This window comes from Paroedura picta, chromosome 18, assembly GCF_049243985.1.
Source record: "Paroedura picta isolate Pp20150507F chromosome 18, Ppicta_v3.0, whole genome shotgun sequence".
Taxonomy (NCBI): domain Eukaryota; kingdom Metazoa; phylum Chordata; class Lepidosauria; order Squamata; family Gekkonidae; genus Paroedura; species Paroedura picta.
In genome coordinates this window covers 12,598,000-12,620,725 of record NC_135386.1, presented here as the reverse complement: position 1 = coordinate 12,620,725, position 22,726 = coordinate 12,598,000, and the positions used below count along the sequence as shown (strand labels likewise).

The window sequence follows — 22,726 nt, the reverse complement described above, 5'->3', positions numbered from 1 at the left end:
CTATCATGTTCCCCAGAAGAGGGCTATCATGTTCCCCAGAAACGGCATCAAAATTCATGTGGAATGACGCTGTGAGCTCACATCCCCCCATTTCCTCCCATGGGCACCAGCAGCCAATGGACCAGGCTGTTGAGAGCTCTAGTGGGAGATCTACAAGAGAATCATCCAGTGGCCCATCTCTGACCCACTGCTGGGCCAATGCTCCAGGCAAAGAGACCGATTGGATTAGCACCTGCTTTTCTCTCACTTCTGTCCCCTGAAATACAGTTGCCTGCAGAAAATGGACAGAACCCCTGAAAATGTGGCCATAGAGAAAGTGTGTGTGAGAGACAGAGAGCGAGCTTTCACCAGTAAAAGGTTAAGAGTGAGAGGAGAAAGTTCCTCCAGTCCAAAATCTGGCTCCATCAATAATGGAACGCTCCCTGCCTCAGACCCTCAGCTTTCTCTCAGCTCTGACATCTGGTTTCATCTTTTTACCTATAAATCATTCATGCTCTCCTTTTTGTTTTGTTTTTTTATCTCCCTGCCTCTCTTTTTAAAAATATCACGAGCCCAGTCAGACATTTCTTATTGAGCGGATGTGAGGAGGTCTCCCGCCGAGTGGCTCTCACTGCTTTCCTTCTCCTGCAGCCCCAGCCGGCCTGGCCTTTGGGGGATGACCCCCCCCCCCAGTGCTAACATTTATTTCCTGACATTTCAGGCTATTTGTTAGGCAGAGCAGCCTGCCTGCGATCAGAGCGGGGGACTCTCGCTGCATCGCTCCTTGCTGCCTTCCTCCAGCAGCGCTGCTGGCAATTTGGGGGGGGGGGGAGATGACCTGTCAGGTGGGGGTGGCTGAAAGGCTTGGCCAGCGATGCTCTGACTTCACCTCTAATGAGGAATGAAGTGATGTCATCCCATCCCCATCAGCGTGCTAAGGACAAAACTCTGCGGTCCAACCACAGAGTCTTGCCGGAGTACTCAAGCATCACTTCCAGGTCGTCCTGGAGAGAAGGTTCCAAACGTGGCTGGCCAAGTCTTCAGGTCACCCCCACCTGACAGCGAGTCTCCCACCAATGGTCAAGGCACTGGGCCACTGGCATTCATTAATCCGCCGATTTTTCTCTGGTGGCCCAGCTCTGCACAAGTGGGAATGGCCTTCTGGGGACTGGTGACTCCCTGCTCCCTGCAAGAATTTGGCCATGCCTGCAGCAAAGGAAACCAGATGTCCACTCCGCCTTCCCTTTCTCTCAGGACTCCCAGGAAGGCCTCTGTGGTTAGGGTGGCCAGCTCTGGATTGGGAACTACCTGGAACCATTGGGGGTGGTGCCATGAGGGGAGGGGATTTGGGGCAGGGCAGGACCTCAGCGGAGGGTTATGCTACAGAGTCCATTTTCTCCAGGGGAACTGATCTGTGTCCCCTGGAGACAAGCTGTAAAACCAGGGGATCCCAGGTCCCATTTCAGGCCTGCATCCCTGACTCGGGCCCACCTCAATCTCTGAATGGGTCAGTTGGTTTTCTTCAATGCCAGGATGGGATCAGACGCAACCTTGGAAAACCATCAAGCAATCTGCACAGGTCAACCCATAACAGAGGTTCTGTTTGACACGGGCCATTCACTTTGTATCGGCCTGCTGTGGGGCCCTGAAGACTCACATCTTTTTCCAGCATGAGCTTTGGTGAGGCAGATGTACTGAGATGTACATTCTTACGAGATATACGCACACTGAAAGTTTTAAACAAACGAAAGGCTGGGGTGGGGGAGACGCTGGCAAGAGAGGCAGGTTTGTGACAAGGGGTAGTCAAACTGCGGCCCTCCAAATGTCCATGGACTACAATTCCCGTGAGCCCCTGCCAGCATTCGCTGGCAGGGCTCATGGGAATTGTAGTCCATGGACATCTGGAGGGCCGCAGTTTGATTACGCCATTGTGAGAGTTGTTTGTGGAATGCTTTATTAGTCTGATTCACTGCAGAGTCACGCTTGATATTACCACAGGAGCACCTCTATGCTCCAAACAGATCCCTGGCATTCCCCACACAAGAAAAGGTCCAGAGATATCCAAACCTAACTATGAATAAATACTGACATTCCTATAGAAGTTGCAGTAGATCCGAACCTCTTCAAGCACGGACAAGTTTTGCTTTAGGCAGAATTGCATGGTGGCCACTCTCCCAAGCATTCTTGGGCCGTTGGTCCCATCTCCAACTTTAGAAATAAGGCGAGGCTGAAAAAAGCAGGATGTAGCCATGGGACACATATGAGGCCACACTGAGGGATGGAAAGGAATATTTCATGATCTGATCTGATAGGCAGTTGCTTTTTAAGTAGGGGGGGGTTTCAAATGCACTTATGCCTGGTCTGTAGAAATAAACCGTGTACTCATTTCTGCAGCAACCCCCCTCCCACACCCCAATCTTATTCTTATATGCCACCCCCATTCCTGCAACCCAAGCAATGTGTCCATTTTAATCTCCCAATCCCACACAGCCCTTCTTCAATCTCTAAAAATACCAGTTTGTCAGCAACCAGTAAGGCTTCTTGTGGAACTGCGTGGAGACACTCCCCAAGAGGTGCCCAACTTACCTGCACCACGAAGAACTCATTTCTCATTTGCAGGACCACAGGGGAATTTGGGCTGTGCATATAATAAGGGCTCGAGCATTGGCCACACATGCACGGGCTCATGGATATATCGGTAGAAAAGGGACTTTGTTCTTGAATGTACAAAAGGGCTCCGGAGTTCCATGTTTTGGGGAATATTTTTTGCTCTGCCTCCCTTCTCGGGAGCAATGTGCAATATCTCCCATAGAAAACTGTGCTGGAGACAATTCCAGGAGATGTTTTCAGTCTATGCAACTTGAGAGACTGCACTGTTTCAGCTTCACAATTGTGGCACATCGATGAGCTGCATGTGGGAGGGGAATGCTGTAGCCTAGAGCTTCCTATTGCAAGGGAAATGTTATGGAAGGCACAAGGAAAGAGGGGCAACATGTATTTTAGGGAAGCAACCCTTGTGCTCCCCACGGAGGAATGTGCCGGAGGTTTCCAAGGAAACCCATCCTTCTAGGAACAATATATTCAAATAACTGACAGGAGCAAACACGGGGCTGTTACAAATTCCCGGGCTGCTACTAGAGACCAAAGGATGGGTTGGCAGGCAAGGAAACTGATTTGCTCTTGAGTTTTGAACTTTACGTTCCTTTCCTGCTGATCCACCAACATCTCAAAATGTTACATTGTGACCCAAATTAACTTTGCAGGGAACGGGGATGGGGTGGGGTGTCAAGAAAGAAACCCTGACTTTTTGCCGCGGTCCTTCTTCAAAATGTCTCTCTTGTGAATTAGCACCTCACGTGGTTCCCAGAGAAAAGCATGCATTATTTATCAGCAGCAGCAATAATATAATTGTGACTGGAAGCATTCTGTATAGAACTATCATGGCCACTTTGGGGAACGCATCCTAAAATAATGATATGGTGTGTGTGTGTGTGTGGAGAGGACTTCTGTTGCAACAGGAACTTCTGCTGCACTGGAAGACCATGAGCTTTGTAAACAAAAGGTCACAGGTTCCTCTCCTGACCAAGGGGAAAAAATCCACTCCATCAACTCTGGCTGTGAATTTCCCTGTTGAATCCAACCTTATACATAATTGTGACAATGATACTTCTGAATGCTTCCACTTCACATTATCTTCCTCCTACAAATAATTTCAAAGGGTGTTTGCCTTTCACAGGTAGGTGCCATGAAATGGCAACCAACCTACAGAGACCTGAGCAAGGTTCTTTCAAGGTAAGAGGTGGTTGGCTGTTCCCTTCTATCACAGTCTTCCTTGGTGGCCAAGGATCAACCTTGAATAGCTTCCAAATTCTGTCGTGAGTGGGCTGAACCACGCCAGCCTGCCTCTCATGAACCTTCTGGTTCCTGTAACTTTTCTCCTCCGTGTTGACCAAGGGGAAGGGCTTTTCAATAGGAAAGAGGTCATGAGAAGCTCATTTTCCCAGTCCTTCGCCATACTGGTCCTGCACTTGAACTGGCAGCCTCAGACATAGCACTGTGCAAAAGGTATATTCTGTAACTGACTCTACTGGTCAAATTCCAGAAGCATGGTTAAACTCCATCACTTTGCCGTTTTACAAAAAAGGAGAAGTTACTCGGCCTATGAATTACCGCCCTATAAGCTTACTCTCTTTAATCGGTAAACTCTACAGTAAGCACCTGTCCTTGAAACTATCTAACTGGGTACTCAGCAAGAACATTATAGGGCCCGAGCAAATTGGCTTTAAAAAAGGCTGTTCAACATTAGACCATTGCGCTGTTCTATCCTTCCTATGTGACAAGTATATAAAGCCTCCAAGAGGCAAACTATTTGTAGCATTCATAAATTTGAAGATGGCTTTTGACTCTATCCTTAGATCGTCTCTGTGGAGCAAACTTGCCAGTCTCAATATTGACCTTCGCCTCTTATCCTTGCTAAAAAGTTTGCACTCCAATAATTTTTGTCAAAATTTTTTTCCCAGCAGGGTAATCTAACAAACAAAATACCTGTAAGGATGGGTGTTAAGCAGGGCTGTATTTTGGCACCTCAGTTATTTAACCTATTCCTACATGACCTCCCTGTGTATCTGGAGGAGGTGAATGGTCATCCGCCTATGTTAGGGTCAAGACCTACCCCTCTACTATTGTATGCTGATGACACAGTGTTATTATCCAGAGCAAGAATTGGTCTTAAGCGTTATCTTAATAAATTTACTTACTGTCGGGAAAACAATTTAAAAATTAACTTTGAAAAGACCAAAATAATGTTTTTTTCAAAAAGGCACTATAAATATTCATGGATAATTGGCGGAAATAACATCGAACAGGTTTATCATTTTAAATACCTTGGAATCACTTTAAATTTCAATAACAAATGGCTCATGCACAAGAAGAAAGTTAGGAGTTCCATGAAAGGCCAGTTGGCTTTATTAACAAAATTTTACTCTCAAAAGGGCAATCACGACCTCTATGCAGTGCTGAAAATATATAAGGCGAAAATGGTTCCACAGCTGCTTTATGGGACACCAATCTGGATCGAAGCATTTAATCACGATCTAGAAACACTCCATGCCTCCTTCCTCAGGTCATTATTCCAAGTCCCTAGAAATGTGGCTAATGACATCTTAATTGCTGAACTGGGCCAACAGAGACTTGAAACCAGAGCCTGGTCTCTTACCTTTAGGTACTGGATCAGTCTTCATTTTAGGGCTCATTCAAATAACCTTTTAGATGCCCTGCTAAGCGATCCCCATAACTCCAATTGGTCTCATAGACTCTCTAACAAACTCCTCTCATTGGGCTTAGACATACATTCCTTGATGGATCTCGAGGAGAAAGGTATATATAAGTGTATAGTAAGGAGACTAGAAGACATTGAATATCAATCCTTACTGGCATTTACATCTCCATCTTGCTCTCCCCGTGTATGGAATATTGTCCCGCTATATAAAGTTATCCCCCCCTACCTGACTAGTATTGAAGCTTTCTCTGACAGGAAAGCACTCTTATTTGCTCGGCTGAACTCTTTCCCCTCCAATGTTCTTTTAGGAAGGTTTTAACCGCATTCCTTTAGCGGAGAGACTATGTTTTCACGGCTGTACGGTCCCTGATCTCCTTCCGCATATTATTATGTTCTGCCCTAAGTTTTCCTTATACTGCCAGGGGATATCTGACATTCTATCTTCCCTTCAATTCCATAGTAACGAAACGGCAGCGATCAATAAACTACTTGATAGTAAGGATCTCGAGCGGATCGCCCGCATTGCAAAATTTTTAGCAAAGGTTTTTAGTATTAACTCCTTGTTTTTAACAAAATTGAGTAACTCTGATTCTTATAATTGTACCATTTTGTATCTCCTTACCTGTATTGTTCTTTATGCCAATAAAGGCTTTTGTATCTCTCTCTCTAGCACTGTGCAACAAAAAGGCACATGGAACTACAAACCAGGGCAGATTGAACTTACAGGGAAATTTCCCAGTGGTCCATGGAAAGGAGCAAGCCCAGCCCAGCCTCAGCAGCTCTTGGTCCGGACCCCTCATCAACCATGGATGTTTCCGTCAGATCACTGTCTCCTCCTGCCCGGCTTCCAATCTGCAGGGCATAATGCCTGTTGTTGGCCCTACTTCCCTCAGTGGCCTAGCAGTGTTAGAATCAAAGAATCATGGAGTTGGAAGGGACCTTCAGGGTCATCTAGTCTGATCCTCTGCAGAATGCAGGAACTCACAACTACCTGCCTGCCCATGGTAACCCCAATTCCATGCCCAGATGATGTCCCCCCCAAAAAACAAACAAACAAAAAAACAGAATCCCTGGCTCGTCTGGCCTGGAAGAAATTCATCTTCTGATCACAAAGTGGCGATCGGCATTTCCCTGGACATGCAAGTAATGCCTACAAGAGCCAAGCACCGACGCCATCTCTTCCTGTCCACCCACTCACCATCTGCCTAAGTTCATGGCATCAGCATTTCCATCAGACTATCTAGCATCTGCTTAAAAACTTCCAAAGGAGGAGAACCCACCACCTCCCAAGGAAGTCCATTCCACTGAGGAACCGCTCTGTCAGGAACTTGTTCCAGATGTTTAGCTGAAAGTTCTTTTGAATGAACTTCAACCCATTGGTTCTTGTCCGACCCTCTGGGCTTGTAACACTGCAAGGGCAGCTCCGCTTGACTTTCTCCAGTCTCCTTCCCAGCCTGTCACTGACTCCAGTTCCACCTTTAACCTCTCTTTCTCCTTCTCAGTCCTGATGAGCCATTCCTGTTTTGTGCACTCAATGTTTTCACACAAGCGGCCTTCTCCCCATCACTTCCTGCAGGAAAGCACCTGTCCATGTGGGATTCTAATACACACAAAAAGAGGCTGGCAGGAACACCAGCTGTTGACGTGCTCCCGATGACTTGTGTGGGCTGCAATGCTCTTCCTTTTCTTCCTGTTTCCTCGCCTGAAGAATCAAGAGCAGCCCCAGGAGTCTGATCTGTATTAATTTTTGTCCCCCTGTTAAATGCATTACTCACTTGATTGTAATCCGAAACATGCCCTGGAAGATTGTGGCTTAAGCCTAGTGTCTATATCACATGCCAAATAGTTATAATAACTACAACAATACGGAAAACGACTTATTTCAAAGCTGCCCGGGCGCCCCGTCAACTTCAGGGTTTTGAAATGGAGCTTCACAGCTCTCCTCTGTAGAGTTCATTGTTTGCCAGTCAATTGTGAATTCATAATTTGCTCTGTGCCGTGGATCATTGCAATATTTAAGTCATGTAGAATTGACAGCCATGAGATACTTTCCTAGTCAGTTAAATGATAAGATAAAGCAATGCATTGGGAAGCCATGCATTATTGCAGAGTCACAAAACACAAGGCACGGATCGTGGATTTACATGACTAGGGCTGCTCTGGGGGTCTCTAAGCCAATCGGCAACAGTCCCGTAGTCTTCCAAATTCATTTAGGACAGACTCAGTGTTCTGAAAAATGACCGGATGAAAAATCACCAGTTCTGCTTATCATCACCGCACCAGAGGACCCAACGTACCCAGACACAAACTTACAACAACAGTTTGTTGAATAAGTAGGTGAATCCCAAACTTATAACTTTGAGAGCCACACTTTTCCTGCATGCTAAATAATTCACTCCAGCTCTTTCTCACATGTGATAAAGAGGACAAAGTGTTAGAGACTGTCACTGACTAGGGAAGTGATCTCCAGGACCGTTTATGTACTGGAGGTTTCATGCCGGGCTGCAGGCTGTAGTTTTAGTCGTGGCAGGTTGCCCCACCTCTTCCTACGCCCACATGGGGAAGCATCTGGCCCGGTGCACCTCATCCGCCCCCGATTTGTGTTCCTGCATGGAAGCTGGGGCAGTGAAGTTCCCAGTGCATAAACGGTCCAGGTGACACCCATGGGCACCATAGTGCTCATACTTGTGTTTCCTCTGCCAACTTGCTTCTTCCCTCTGCAACTCTTCCCTACAGGAATGGGCCAACCATAGAATCATAGAATAATGGAAGGTACCTCATGGGTCATCTAGTCCAACCTCCAGCACTGTGCAGGACACTCACATCCCTATCACTCATCCACTGTAACCTGCCACCCCCTTGAATCTTCACAGAATCAGCCTCTCCGTCAGAGGGCTATCCAGCCTCTGCTTAAAAATCTCCAAAGATGGAGAACCCACTACCTCCCGAGGAAGCCTGTTCCACTGAGAAACCACTCTAACTCTAACTGTCAGGAACTTCTTCTGGATGTTTAGATTGAATTTCTTTTGAATTCATTTCATCCCAATTCATTCTGGTCTGTCCCTCTGGGGCAAGAGAGAACAACTCTGCTCCATCCTCTATACGGCAGCCTTTTAAATACTTGAAGATGGTTATCATATCCCCACCCAGGCTTTCCTGTGTCTCACAGCAGTAAGTGGCACCTTCGATGTTCCATTTGCCCCTGGGTAAACTCCCAGCGGTGCCTTCTGTCTCCCACCCCCAGTGTAAAAGGGGCAGGACATTGTTTGTTAAGAATATGGGGAAAAGACTTCACTTAGCATGACAATATCACTTCAGGGACAATATCATTTTGTCAAGCAATGCTCTAAGAACTTCCTCAATCACTATGGTCTTTGTCATAGAGAAATCTCTACGGTCATGCTCGGTGCTGTGATGTCACTTCCGGGTCTCAACATGGAAGAGATGCTGCCACACGGAGCAATGAAGTTTTCTCATGTGCCTGGAAATAAGGCCTCCAGGAGGCATTTCCTTGGGGCTACAAGGAGCACTCATTGTAAATAGCCACCTCTCATCATAAAATGAATCTTTCAGCTGTTTACTCCCTGTAGCAGATGTTTTGTGGCCACTCCCATCTCCCGTGACAGCCATTCTGGGATGGTAGCATGTCCTGCCTTTTTCTCAAAATTCCAAAACTCCTTTCTGACTCAACCAGGCTAGAGACCCTGGGTCTAGGGATCTTCATTCCAAAGCAGGAGAAGAACAGACAACAAGACTCTTGCTAGACCAACTATCTCACGCTCCATCAGCTGCCAAGTACTTTGCAGAGTGGGAAAAAGCAGAGAGAGAACATGACCCCTTCAACTGAACACAGCCAAAACAACATAGTTAGTTTATAACCATGTTACGTCGATCCTCTGCCTATATTCTTCCATCCCGAGGCCTCACCTCCTAATTGCCCAATTTCCAAAGCTGGGATTTCAAAAAATGCATAGTTTCCATCCCTCCTACCCACAAAGAAATCTTCCCCCTGGCAGTGTCCACAGCCCCACAATGTGCGTGTGTGCCATCATGTTGCGCCCAACCAATGGCGAACTCAGAAATGGGCTGTCAAGGCAAGTAGGAAGCAGAGGTGGTTTCCCATTGCCTTTCTCTGTAGAGCCTTCCAGGATGGACTCCCATCCAAGGAATGCATCAGCTTCATTTCCAAGACCTGACCAGATCTGTCTATTCCAAGCCATTCCCCATCCCAGCCCCCCTAAAAGATGGAATTTCCCTTCTTGGGGCTTTTTCATCGAAGAATCAGCACAGGGGCCTGTGTCCCATGGTAAATCTGTTCATGGAAGGTGCTTCCATCCGTGTCACCCCTCTCCCAATGAAGCTTGAAATACTCTCACCAGAATGCTGCTCCTGGGGACAGGGAATCCCTGGGAACTGCAGGATTCAAGCCATGGGATAGTAAATGTCAAGGGGAAGAAGGACTGATAACATAAGCCACAACTGGAAACCTTCAAGACATTAAACAAGAGAAGTAAGCCACCTTTCTTCTACTGATTTCTCTTTCATACTCCCTCTCCAGTTCCTTCAAGCTAGTGCTTAAAGCTTTACTGCTGTATCTAGTACTCTTTAACCCTTCATTTGACCTGGGACATATACTGAAGTGGAAATTGGATACCTTCCAGAAGCTCCAACTGTCCTTGCGAAGCTCCAGGGAGGTGGGGACTCTCTCCTTTCCAGCCTCAGGCTTTCTAACAGGTCAAGATACTGAAGAAAATTGGGGCTAGGGAAAGTGGGGAGGTGTACCTTTGCAGTTACAGCCTCCCAAGCAACAAACAAGGAAGCCATAGCTTGTTTGACTGGCCAAGGAGACATGAGTTAAGGAGAGCAGAAGTAGGAGGAGGGCTGGGTTTATCCTCCATGGTACATCCCCAGCTGATTAGTTAGGTGGCACCAACTGAGCAGTGGGGCATGTTCAATCAATGGAAAGAGTTGCTGAAGGAAATAAGTGATCAAAGATCTCCTATTTCTGAGCCATGGCAGTCTGTCCAAGCAACAAGAACAGGGAATAGTGTTGTGGAAACCCTTGTCCCTCTTGCTCCAGTAAGCCAAACTAGAAACTTTTCTCCAACTTAAGGAGCTCTTCTGTTACAAGAAAGTTGGAGGAAACCTCCTTAGGTTGGAGGAAGGGTCCTTGGAGGATACCTGGATCCACCCCATTAGCAGAAGGACTCCTGTACGTTCACATCCCATTCGTAACCCATCCCGCTGCCAATTTCCTTGGAGGACATAGAATCAAGGGCCTGCCTGATTTGACCAAAAGGACTAGCTACCACTGTCCACCACACCACTGGTCACAGAGGCAAATCTAATTGAGTACAGACAGATGGGTGCAAAAAGAATTCTGTTCCAGGTTTCAGAGGAATGTGTCGCTTTTGAAAGAACATCAAAAGGACATGCTGTTTCCTGAGAGTGCAGCCTTTATTTTTGCTCATTAGGGTTTAGTAGAAGACCCTCAAAGCTTCTTTTTGATCCCCACTCCCCACAAAGCAGGACAGCGGTGCTGAAACCCCATTTAGCGACATCTCTTGCTATCACTTCAAACAATCCTCCATCCCACGTTTTCTCCAAAGTTCTTAAGCAGCCTCACCGGCAGCGGGTGTTTGGCTCATTAACGAGGAGAAGGCGACTGGGTATAAAATGGCTGCAGTTCAGAGCATCAGGTCGCAAACAGACATGGTCCTCCTGAAGTAGGATGCCTGGCAGACCATTGTGAGTGTGCCTGGTAGGGGCAAATGCCATCCGGAAAGAACCTTAAGGCCCTTCTCAACTTCATGGAAACCAAGACTCAAAATCCAGGCAACCTACATTTAAATATAATCTGTCACCTTCTCTTCCTCCACAGCTGGTGAGCTTGAAGGAACTTGGCTTCATTGTGGCATAACCTTCTCAGGAATTGTGTACCTTTCAAATGTCTAACAAGGCCTCAAGGGGAAGAAAAATACCCCATGGGACATTTCCAAGGCCTTTTAAGTTTTTGTTTTAAGACCATGTCTGAAGACAGTTTTCATTGTGGTTATGCTAAAAGGAAAAAAAGGAGGGAGGAGGATCCTCTGAGTCCTGTCACAGCTTATAAAGGTATTCCTAACCAGCATGGTGTTGCAGTTATCAGAGCCAGCTTGGTGTCATGGTTGTGTGGCAGCTTCTAATCTGGAGAGCCCGGTTTAATTCCCCACTCCTCCTCCACATGCAGACAGTGGGATGACCTTGGGCCAGTCACAGGCCTGTTAGAGCTGTTCCTTCAAACAGTTCTGTCAGAGCTCTCAGCCCCATCTGCCTCACAGAGTGCCTGTTGTGGTAAAAGGAAGGGAAGGCGATTGTTGGACACTTTGAGACTCCTTCGGGTAGAGAAAAGCAGGCTATAAAAGCCAACTTTTCTTCTCCCGTACCCTCAAAATTGCTTCTTGATAGCTATCTTAGTTTCCATGGATTGCTCAAACATAACCAAACTTCCATTATCCATTATCCTCCTGAAGTTTCTCAGAGAGTGAGGGTCTACATACGCCAGTGGTGTTCCCTGCTGAATTAGATGAAAGGGATGATGTTGCCCCTGTCCCTATTAAAAGTGAAGCCTGAATCCCCTGTTGAAGGCTATCCTGGTGCTTCCCATGTCACTGCACTTTACCACCTCTGTTCTCCAACTGTTCTCCAAAGTCATAGGAATTTTGCTTTTGGATAGGCAGCTTATGTAGAAAATGGGGGTATGAGAAACATGGGGCTCCAGGGAATAGTATATTAAGGAAATGTGATCTCGACTTTTTGCCTCAAAACAGTACATTTCGGTACTGGAGTGCAGATATATGATTTGTGATCTAAACACATTATTAAAAAGCAGATACATTTGCAAATGCTGTTTTTAATAACATAGCCTATGCATAGAAGAGAACTTGGCATGGTTGGGTGGAGAGAGGTAGCTGGTACTACATGTGGATATATAAAGATTTGAAATTTTAGACATGAAAAGAAAGAAAAATATAGTTTGACTCAGCTAAATCAAGAGATTGTATATTGAAAACTTGCCCTTTGTCCTTGAGGGCGTCTATCTCTGAACTTTTGGCAAAACTATCAATATATTAAAGACACTTTATTGACATCCACGAGAACTAAAAAATATGGCCATTATTTGTTTTTCTTCCAAGTGAGAGCTGGAACTTCCAGTAATAAATGTGCCAGTAATGCATGTGTCAGCTAACTTAACACAAACGATACACAATCCTAAGGGAAGCTAATCCCATCCAAGCCCGTTTATTTCAGTGGTTTTAGATTGGAGTAACCCTCTTTAGGACTGGACTGTAAGGCGCCTGTAGTTCATATACAATAAGTCAACATAACCACAGATTACAAACCTCGGTCTCTATGCCTCTAAATATTTAATTCCCCCTCAAAAGGATAACTGGCTTTCCTAAGCCAATCTGGCAAGCAAAACATAACAATGAATAAAAGTCAGTTCACGTTAGTATGTGCAATACCTGACTGACTTGTACCTAAAGGGAACAAAATCCACCACCGATCAAACCCTACAACCCGATGTGCCATCTCCTTTCATGCAAGGCTGTTCCACGGAATCAGTTTGCACATTCAGCCTAGGGGTCCCGCTCGACACCGAAGAGCAGCAGGCATAAGACACAACCCCAACCTGTTGTGTGCGCTGATATGTCATTTCCAGTAAAAAGAAAGAAAGAAAGAAATGGCAGAGGATAGCTCTAGGAATCACTGGAAGCTCTATGGGCTTAGAGTTTAGGTGATCCCTAGAGCTACCTATGTCACCTAGAATTGACATGGTGCTGTAGTTCGCATTGTACCCCAAATATATCCCAGCCCACAATCCCTCGGAAAGGACCTCATGGGAGTCATCAGATACATCAGTGGCTGTGTGCATAGACAAACACTTGAGGTTTTCCACCCCGTGACACCGAATTCCATCCCTGCCTGCTGAGTTTGGATCGAACGGCCAACGTAAGTAAAGGAGACATCGTGAGAAATTTTATTATTCCTTCCATAAAAAAGAGACCCAGTGCAGAGGTTTAATTAGAAAATAAAGTGTTTATTAAGAAACTAGACACCAAAACACCCCTCGAGTCTCTGTGAAAGGGGATGTTCCTGTTTTCATAGCACAAGATGATAGACATGGCAAGGGGGGGGGGGAAATGGTCAGGGATGGAGGCGTCGCCTTGGTGGAAAATGAGGTAATGATTTACAATAATTAAATCTGGAAAGAAAAAAACTCTTAGATTCACTACTTAAAGCCACCAACTGCAAATGCCCACAGCCTGTCTATCTTCACTTTTGACATTAAGGAACCTCCAGGCACTTTTCAGTGGCTGAAATCAATAATCCCCAAACTGTGTGATGTGTGAGAACTCCAAGTGTGCCCCAAGCCATAAATCCCATAATTCAAGACTTCTGGGCGTCCGGAGAGCTCACCTGCTGTGCCTCTTCATGGTTAATTCCTCTCCTTCCGATCAGCTTCCTCTGGGGATGGATGCAGACCCCAAGCATTGCCACCTGCCCTTAGAGGAGGCTGAATGTTGGGTCTCTGTATGAGTCAATGATCCAGACACCCCTTGAACAATGAGTCACACAGAATCACTGGAGTGGACTCTTCTCTGGGTGGGTAGTTATGGCCACACACTACCAAAACTGCTACCCCTTTGTAAGGTAGAAGATATAGTGGCTTTCAGATTAAACACAGAGAAAAAAATGTGCCAGGTGCTTTGAGAAACACTATCTGAAGTCAATCACAGTGGGAGAACTGCATGGCACCGCTGTGTAGGTTTTAACGGTGCTGATTCTAATAGTGGGCCCTAGATCTCAGTGCCCTAGATCTGCGATGAACAACAAGGAGGACAAAGGACTTGAACATGTAATTCAGACTGGAGATCAGGCCCTGTTATACTCATTTTCCAGCAGTCCTTCGATATTACACTTTGGTTGAGATTCTGGCTCTTGTTTCTTATTCAGATTCCAGTTGAATCAGTCCCTCAGGTCTCGATAATGAGCCAAGTCATGTCATGCATACATTAAGCATTTAATTCAAATTTCTGGTCTTGTTGCATTTATGTTACGGTTCACCTGGTTTCCTGAATGAACTGGCAAATGAGGAAATCAAAGAGAGAAAGTGCTAGGAATCCAGCCACGGAACATTCTGGAAAGTTCCAGAAATATTTTATAAAAGGGACCTTTTTCTATCTCCCCCAAAGTCCAAAAGCCAGTGGGATGTCAGACTCTTAAAATTCTGCTTCTCCCTCTCAAAGACCCAGTTTGGGGCAAGCAACTCTTCCCACAAGGATGTTTCGTTCAGAAACTAAGAGAGTGAGATAAACCCTCACTTCATATTAGTCAGTTGGGCAGCCATGTTGGTCTGAAATAGCACAACAAAAATTGAGTCCAATTTAAGCCCAACAAAGATTTATTTACCCAAATATTTGTTGGGCTTAAAGGTGCTGTTGGACTCAATTTTTGTTGTTCATCTTAGTCATGAAAGACAAAAAGGTTTTCAACAGGAACTTTTTGATTCCAGAGGTTGGTAAGTTTTCAACTCCCAGGCCAGCATCTGGGACAAAGTGAAGCCAAGGGGAAGAAGAATATATATATATATATATCCCCAGCCCAGAATCAATAATTGTATTTATGCCTGAGAATAGTCATCAGATTTCTTATTGAGATTTGCCACTGCTTAGTTTATAAGCCTTTAGCTAACTATTGTGGGTGCAGGAAAATGGGGGGGATGATGGGAAAAGGAGCCAGGGTGGCAAAAGAGACTGAAGCTCTGCAGACCTGATGGAAAAAATATCGGATGCCTTCCACATTTCTCTTTCTGCCCTACACCTGTGGAGGGTCAGACCTATGCTATGAGCCACAATCCATCCAAGGGAGAATTCCAGGAGCGTACTATCTCTTCCCCCCTGACCTCCCCACCTTGTCCCTCCTGTCTTCAGATAAAGCCATTATACAAGCAGCGGAGAAGGGATGGAAAGTACAAAAATGAAACATTGAGATAGCAGAAGAGCGGCTCTAACACGAAACACACGCAACACAAACAGAAGAATCCTTCAAGGACATTTGTAGATATATTTTTTTTAACCCAAAGCCAGTGATAACTTTTCCTCCGAGTAGAGCAGCAGGATTTCCCCACCGTTGCTTTGAAACTTCATGTCTGTGCAAAAGCTTGGGGCATGGGCTTGAGGAAGGGCACCGAAGCGGCAGATGGGGGATGGGGACTGCCTTTATTCTTACCAAGGATCTTCACTCTGTGAAGACATCTTCCATGCTCTCCTCCCTCTTTTGGAGCATCTCCCCCAGCTTGGAGACCGAAGGCAGGAGGCCTTAATGGAATGTTGTGGTGTCACCGGGAGGACTCCAAGCGGAGAGACCCACAGCTTAAAGAGTTGGGCTGGTTGTTCTGGTTCTGTTTTGTTTTTTTTAATGCAAAAGTGCAACTTCGAAGTCCTTTTTATCTTTTTGTTTTCTTTTTAAAAAAATCTGTTGCTCAAGCATTGCTCTGTATGTACTTTTTGCAAGAACACAGTGACCAACAGAGGAAAAGAACAGTGACCCATTAAGAGGGAATCTGGTGACAGGAAAAAAGAAATGAGACACCCATAGTCTTTGCAGCGTGATGCAGACTGCCGTCCAGTCCCACAAGACGGTGGCCTTGATCCGTACATAGGCTGCGTCCCAGAACTCTCAGGGGGCACGGACAACACACTCAAGATCAGAGCGAGGAACCTTTAAAGGAGGTTTTGGAGGTTTTTTTTTGTCTTTTCCCAGGTTGCGGGTGTGTGTTTGTTTTTTGCACTGTTTTTGTTTTTTAAAAGCCATGACGTCCTTTGCTGAAATAAACATTGACATCGTCAAGATAGATGCTATGCTGGTTAAGAGGATTGGAATGTCCAGGAAGGGTTATTGGATTCAACATAATTTCTCTGAAACCTAAAAGGGGGTGGAGGAAAAAAAACAAAACAGAAGAGAGAAAAAAGGTGGGGGGAAAGGGGAAAAAATAAAATAACTCCACCAAAGAGGTCAAAACTAGAAAAGAACAGAGAAGATAGTTGACATACAGATAAATATTGTAAAGAAAAACTGAAGGGATAAACCAGCTGGCCAGCCGTAGCTGCCTGACCCCCAACTAGCACCTTATCCTTCCTTCAAACTAACCCCCTCCCCTTCAAACAAACAAAAAAAAGCTAGGGCCATCACCAATTTGTTTTACAAATCTCCTGTTTTATAATTACGTGGATTTGAATCAGAGCCCCGTAGGAACAAAGCAATAGTTTGAGGGTTAGGAAACCTCATTCTTAGTTATTGTATATGAAACGGTCTCCATTATAGAAGGGGTAGGGAATGCCTCTTTCAAGAGGTATTTGTCCTCCACCATTTGTATAAGCATTAATGTAGTATTTTGCCTGATCAGTTTAATGCAGCTTTTCAGCTGGTGGTTGACCACCAATTGACTGTTGCTGCCCCAAACAAAACTGAATCAAGGAATACACCATGGGCTATTGAAGGCAAAACTGGAATTGTGATTTTCTTCAAGTGGACCTGTTACCCAATTATCATAGTTATCTCAGATGCACATTCAATGCTCCCCAAATTTTGAATGTGCCTAATCTATCGCCTCTTCCTTTTGTCACTGCGATGTTCTACAAGCCCAATCAATAAGAGCATCCATTGGTGCATCATGTTTGGACAGTAGAAGAAGGCTGGATGGTTCTCTTAGGAGGTAGCCTAAGGATGCTTAGGGCTGATCCTTGCTTTAGGATGCTTAGGGCTGATCCTGCGTTGAGCAGGGGGTTGGACTAGATGGCCTGTATGGCCCCTTCCAACTCTATGATTCTATGATTCTAGCCCATGAAGCATGGGGAACTGGGGCAAGCTTATATAATGAAGAGCTGGTTTTTGTACTCTGCTTTTCACTACCTAAAGGAGTCTCAAAGTGGCTTACAATTGCCTGTCCTTCCCATCACAAACACTTTGTGAGGTAGGTGGAGCTGAGAGAGCGCTGACATAACTGACAGGCCCAAGGTCATCCAGCTGACTGAATGTGGAGAAGTGGGGAATCAAATGTGGGCTTCCAGATTAGAGGTCACCTACCGCTCTTAACCACTACATAAGAGGTGGCTAAACTGTAGCTCTCCAGATGACCATCCGGGCAGGAGCTCATGGGAATTGGTCCATGGACATCTGGAGAGTGACATTTTTGCCACCCCTGCACTGTATTATGTTGTTAACTGTCTACTGGAACTTCACTTCTGCTAGAGACAATTCGGCCTACCCTTTGTCTCAGCCACACACCTGTGAGTGGCAGCCAGGGACAGGACTTTCCCAGTGGTGGCCCTCGCACGTTAACTGCATTATAGTCAAACTGAATTCACAATAAATGCAAATTAATTTGACCGCTGCCATGATCTGTGACTCTTAGGAAGACAAACTGGGCTAGAGAGGGAAGGCTACATGATTGTGTTTTGACGGACCTATCTGAAGTTCAATCATTCTCGGCAGGCCAGTACACAATCTATGTTGGCAAACTGTACAACCTTCCTGGCTATATTTAAGGGCATTTTCACACATGAGGCTTCAACTGTGTTCAGATTCCCTCTACTTACTGCATCCACAGTACAAATGCTCAATGAGCCCTGTCAGCAGAGAGTTATCTAACGCAAGAGTTTGGATGTTGATCACTAAATTCCCAACCATTGGTCCATGGACCTCTGGTTGTCCATGGGAGTTCTGAAGGGGGTCTATGGGAGCTCTCGAGTGGCATGGTATGAAAGGCTCTGGGCTGTCTTCTCAGCTCCTATTCTTCTTTCTGTTCTGTAAGAGACATAGTAGTCATTTCTGGCGGTGTGGTAGTGGGTGTGGCCACCTGACATCACTTCCAGGGATCCTCAAAGTGTGAAAAATTATTTCAGAGTCTCCTCCACGGTCAAAAGTTTGAGAATGGCTGGATTAGACTCTTGGAGGCCATGATTGTTACTAATGACAGGTAAATGAATCCATATCCTAAGACATTTAGTAAAAAGCCTCTGGAAACCAAGACCAGGAAAGAACTATTGGCCTGAAGCCTTCCTCGGGGGCTTCACAATGGCAGCTGATTGGCTGCTACTGGATCCACTGTATGGACAGATGTCCCTTTGGTCTAATCCAGCATGGCTTTTATATGTTCAAAGAATGGGCAATCATGTTAAATCAGTCATTCTTTTGCATTCTGCTTTGGATTAATCCCCCTTGCAAAGGCATAAACCAAAGAGCACTGTGAACCTCATGTGTGAAAATGTTATTGCCCCCACCCCCAAATTCCCCATGCATCATGCCCTGTACACGCTTTAACTTCATATGGATCAGAAACCAAGTTTATGTCCTTGTTATCACTGCTGGGGTGGAATGTCATTTTTAACAAGAGTCTGGTGTATGTGAATCTCAAAAGGTCTCCTGGGTGCCTGCAGATCTGACACTTGGGCATTTAAGCTTCAAGGGTCATAATATAAAGGGGTCCAGACAAAACTGGTAATACCCAACAACCTCCCCTTCCCCTTTCTGCCATTCTATAGGGTTCCCTCTATGCCAGGAGCAGCATTTCACAGCAATCAGCAGGCTGCCATGGGAGGAGATTGGACACTTCCATTCTGCTATTGGGAAATGTCATTTGGATCCAGGCCATGATTCAGAACCCCATAGTTCAGAGAGAAAGACCCTTGGAGGAACCTCAAGCTGCCCTCCTGCTGCAAACATCAATCTAATTGTTTCAGGATGGGCAGCAACCAGAGGTTGCCATAACATCCAAACATTTGAGCTAAATATCTACCTGTTCAGGAAACCAGGGATTTGCTGCTGCCAGTCTGAATAGGCATTGGACCAATGGTCTGATTTAGTATAAAGCAGCTACATAAGTGTGACCAAGGATCCCAACATGGAACAAACCAGCATCTGGAATCTTGGTTTGCAGGGCAAGCCCTAACAGTCGTTTGGCAATTGGGACGTGGGAGCAAAAGAAAATCTTCAAGGAACAGTTGATTGGATTGCCGCAGGCAAGAGGAAGAAGCAAATAAATATGGAGCAAGTCCATGTTTGCTTCAAAACTCATCCACACACCACTAAACTGTAGTGGGATGTCCTGTCTGAACCCCGTTAAGGATCTGGCAAGGATTTCTTGAAAGCAAAACTTCCCCCCCCCACGTTTTTAATCTGAGCAGCATTTGTTTCGAAGGGAGGAAGGGAGCCTCTAGACGGCGTCTGAAGGATAAGGCCCAAAGCTATCCAAACCATAATGAAAATTTGACTTCCAAAATGGGCAACTTAAGCAAGGAGAGCATTTTGTGCTTGCCTTTTCTGCCCATCATTGGTGGCAACTTTTTCAAGAATCATGAGAGAGAGAAAGAGAGAGAGAGAAAGAGAGAAGAAACATGAATATGGTTTGATTTGACAGTTGTTGATGGATACGAAGGGCTCTGGTTGGTTCGTATTTCATGGTACAAATCCTGGACAATGGTAATGCGCCAGGGGGGAGAGGCTGCATGGACAGGTGAAATGACGCTGCTTGTCACAGAATGGGATATCGTAATTATTCCTTTCTTCCTCCTTTCCATTTCCCCACCTTTCCCCCTGTCTCCTTTCTTTCTCTAACACATGCTGTCCTCACCTACCAGCTGCCATTTCTCCCCCAACAAAAGGAACACTTCTAAGGGCACCGTGTCCATGGTTTCCATGACTACTACGATGCACTCTAGTTCTTCTATGAGCATCACTTTCGGAGACATGCAAAATGTACCAATGGAAGAACCACATGGTCAAAAGACAGTCAAGTGTTCCTGCATGGGTGGCCGAACTGTGGCTCTCCAGATGTCAGTGGACTACAATTCCCATGAGCCCCTGCCTGCAGGGGCTCATGGGAATTGTAGTCTATGGACATCAGGAGAGCCACAGTTTGGCCACCCCTACGTCATGAGAACAGCCATGCAAGCGGTGACTTATTCTGTGTCCACCCTTTCATGAGACCTAATGTATAATATCAAATACGGGAACGACTAGAAAACAGGACTGAATTAAGACCTCACAACAAGTTACGTGGGGTTAGATACCTGAGCACACCTTGAATGTCTCCTCCTCTTGCATGGAGAGCTACAATGAAATTTTAAAGACATTCCTGGTACGATCAAACTCCGGTTGGCCACAATGCCCAAATGTAGATGACTCCGATGAAATTGAATTTGTTTCCTTTGCACCCGCTGGGATTTTAAACATAGGCTGAACAAATATAAACACGTGAAGTTGCCTTACACTGAATCAGGCCTCCCGTCCTGCTAGCTCATGATATCTCCCCGGACAGAGCAGAGGGGCCCTTGCCAACCATTCCTATTCAATCTTTTGTACAGAGATGCCAGGGATTGAGGGTGGGTCCCCTGCATTCAAACAGGAACGCTGCCCCAGAGCCAAAGATGTAGGAATTAAATTGCATGTATGCTTCTATTGAGTTAACCGCCGCGAGCCAGTTATGGGAGCGGTGGTATTATAATAATAATAATAATAATAATAATAATAATAATAATAATAATAATAATAATAATAATAATAATCCCAGTTTAGAATTCTGATTCATGGGAAGAAAACTGGTTCACACAGTAGCTAACTAGTTGCAATGGGGGGGCCAACAAAGAGGGAATAGACACCAAGGCCCTCCCCTGATGCCCAGCCCTGAGTTTTTGAGGTTGACGGGATCCATAGCCAGTTTGGTGTAGTGGTTAGGAGTGCGGACTTGTAATCTGGCATGCCAGGTTCGATTCTGTGCTCCCCCACATGCAACCAGCTGGATGACCTTGGACTCGCCACAGCACTGATAAAGGTGTTCTGACTGAGCAGTAAAGTCAGAGCTCTCTCAGCCTCACCCACCTCACTGTTGTGGGGAGAGGAAAGGGAAAGCGACTGGAAGTCAATTTGAGACTCATTCGGGTAGAGAAAAGCAGCATATAAGAACCAACTCTTCTATAAGAGAGCTCATTTGACTGCATGCTGAACAGGGGGTGAAAGTTTAGAACTCTGATTGTATCGCCATCATTTAATGTTAATGTTTATATACGAGGGGGTTTAAGGGTTATTTATTTTATTGTTTTATTGTAAACCGCCGCGAGACTCTGATAAGCAGCGGTATATAAATTCAAAAATAAATAAATAAAATAGATCTACCAATGTGTTTATCACAAGAAGGCGAAAAATGCCCTGGCCTGGCTTTCCTTCTGGAGGGAGTGGGTGACAGATGATAGGTATATCGTGTTAGCTACAGGGCAGATACATCATTGCTGAGAGCTTTCCAGGACTTAAAATCTGATCAAGAAAGATGGGGAGTGATAGGACAGCATCAGGCAGGTGGATAAAATGTACAAAACAGGATGTCACTCATGAACACCAAGGGCGTGTCACTCATGAACACCAAGTACAGTGGGAAGTCTCCAAGCCCTTGCTGGGAGGGAAGGCAGCATGGGGCAGCCTAATCCTATCAGATCCTGGAAGTTAAGCAGGGTCAGAACTCTGATGTGAGGCCACCATGGAAGTCTCTGCAGAGGAAGGATGTGCTGAAATGACATTTTGCACACAAAGAAGCCTACGTTAGACTTTATAGGCTGAAGGGATGCTGTCTACGAGTTCAGATCAAGAAATTAGAATGGACAATTAGGAGGAGCTAGGGATCATTCTCATGCAATCCACACAACACCCCTGGGAGGTAGGTCTGATATAGGGAGAATGAGTATCCTCAGTCATCAAGGTCATCATGGCGGTAAGTAGATCTGAACCCAGATCCTAGCCCTGACACACTAACCACGATACCACATTGGCCCCCTTACACTACATTTCTTCTCTTGAACATGCATTGGTTTTTATATTTCACAGATTTCTTATACTTTGTTTATTCATACAGTCAAAAGAATGGAATTATCCCCAGGTGAACCGAGCACCTTCATAGCCTGTTTCCCCCTTTGCTTCCCACTATAACCTCCTATAAAAACGGTATGATAGTTTTACCATGGTTGGTAGCTCTCAAATGACTTATTCACATGTGCAATTTACCCCTGATATGAAGTGATGGAATGCCTATGTGCAAGACGGCTCCGAGAATCTTCTTGGCTAATCCTGATTTATCAGGTCTAAATGCACAGGAAGGGGATAAACTAAAGTGCAGAGAGGGGAGACACACGCGGAGGTCAATGCAATTTCTCTGAGAGCAGCCTTGCCTTCCCCTATTTCCTTCTTCAGGATGTGGGATCTCGGAGACTTCCAAGTCGGAATCATTAAACTTTTGATCCGAGACCTTTCGTCCACCTACTAGAACCCCGCTGCTTCTCTGCTAAACATGAGAAGTTTCACTATGAGCTAGGGTCATAATTTTGTTTTTCCTGGAACACTTCTCGATCGATGGAGCCAGTCCAAAATACTAAACACTGC

General features: G+C 45.5%; 1 protein-coding gene across 5 annotated transcripts in view; it reads right to left on the bottom strand.

Annotated features, from left to right (window-relative positions):
• NTRK3 (neurotrophic receptor tyrosine kinase 3) overlaps positions 1–22,726 on the bottom strand; it is a 373,642-nt gene that overhangs the window by 86,788 nt on the left and 264,128 nt on the right. Inside the window, exon 13 of one of the 5 annotated variants that reach the window (XM_077317437.1) lies at positions 13,317–16,225. The exons of the other annotated variants lie outside the window; for them this stretch is intronic. Within the exon in view, the coding sequence (XP_077173552.1) occupies positions 16,104–16,225 (122 nt within the window). The 3' untranslated portion in view covers positions 13,317–16,103. Of the gene's footprint in view, positions 1–13,316; positions 16,226–22,726 lie in introns of those variants that run through there. 5 annotated transcript variants of the gene reach the window in all.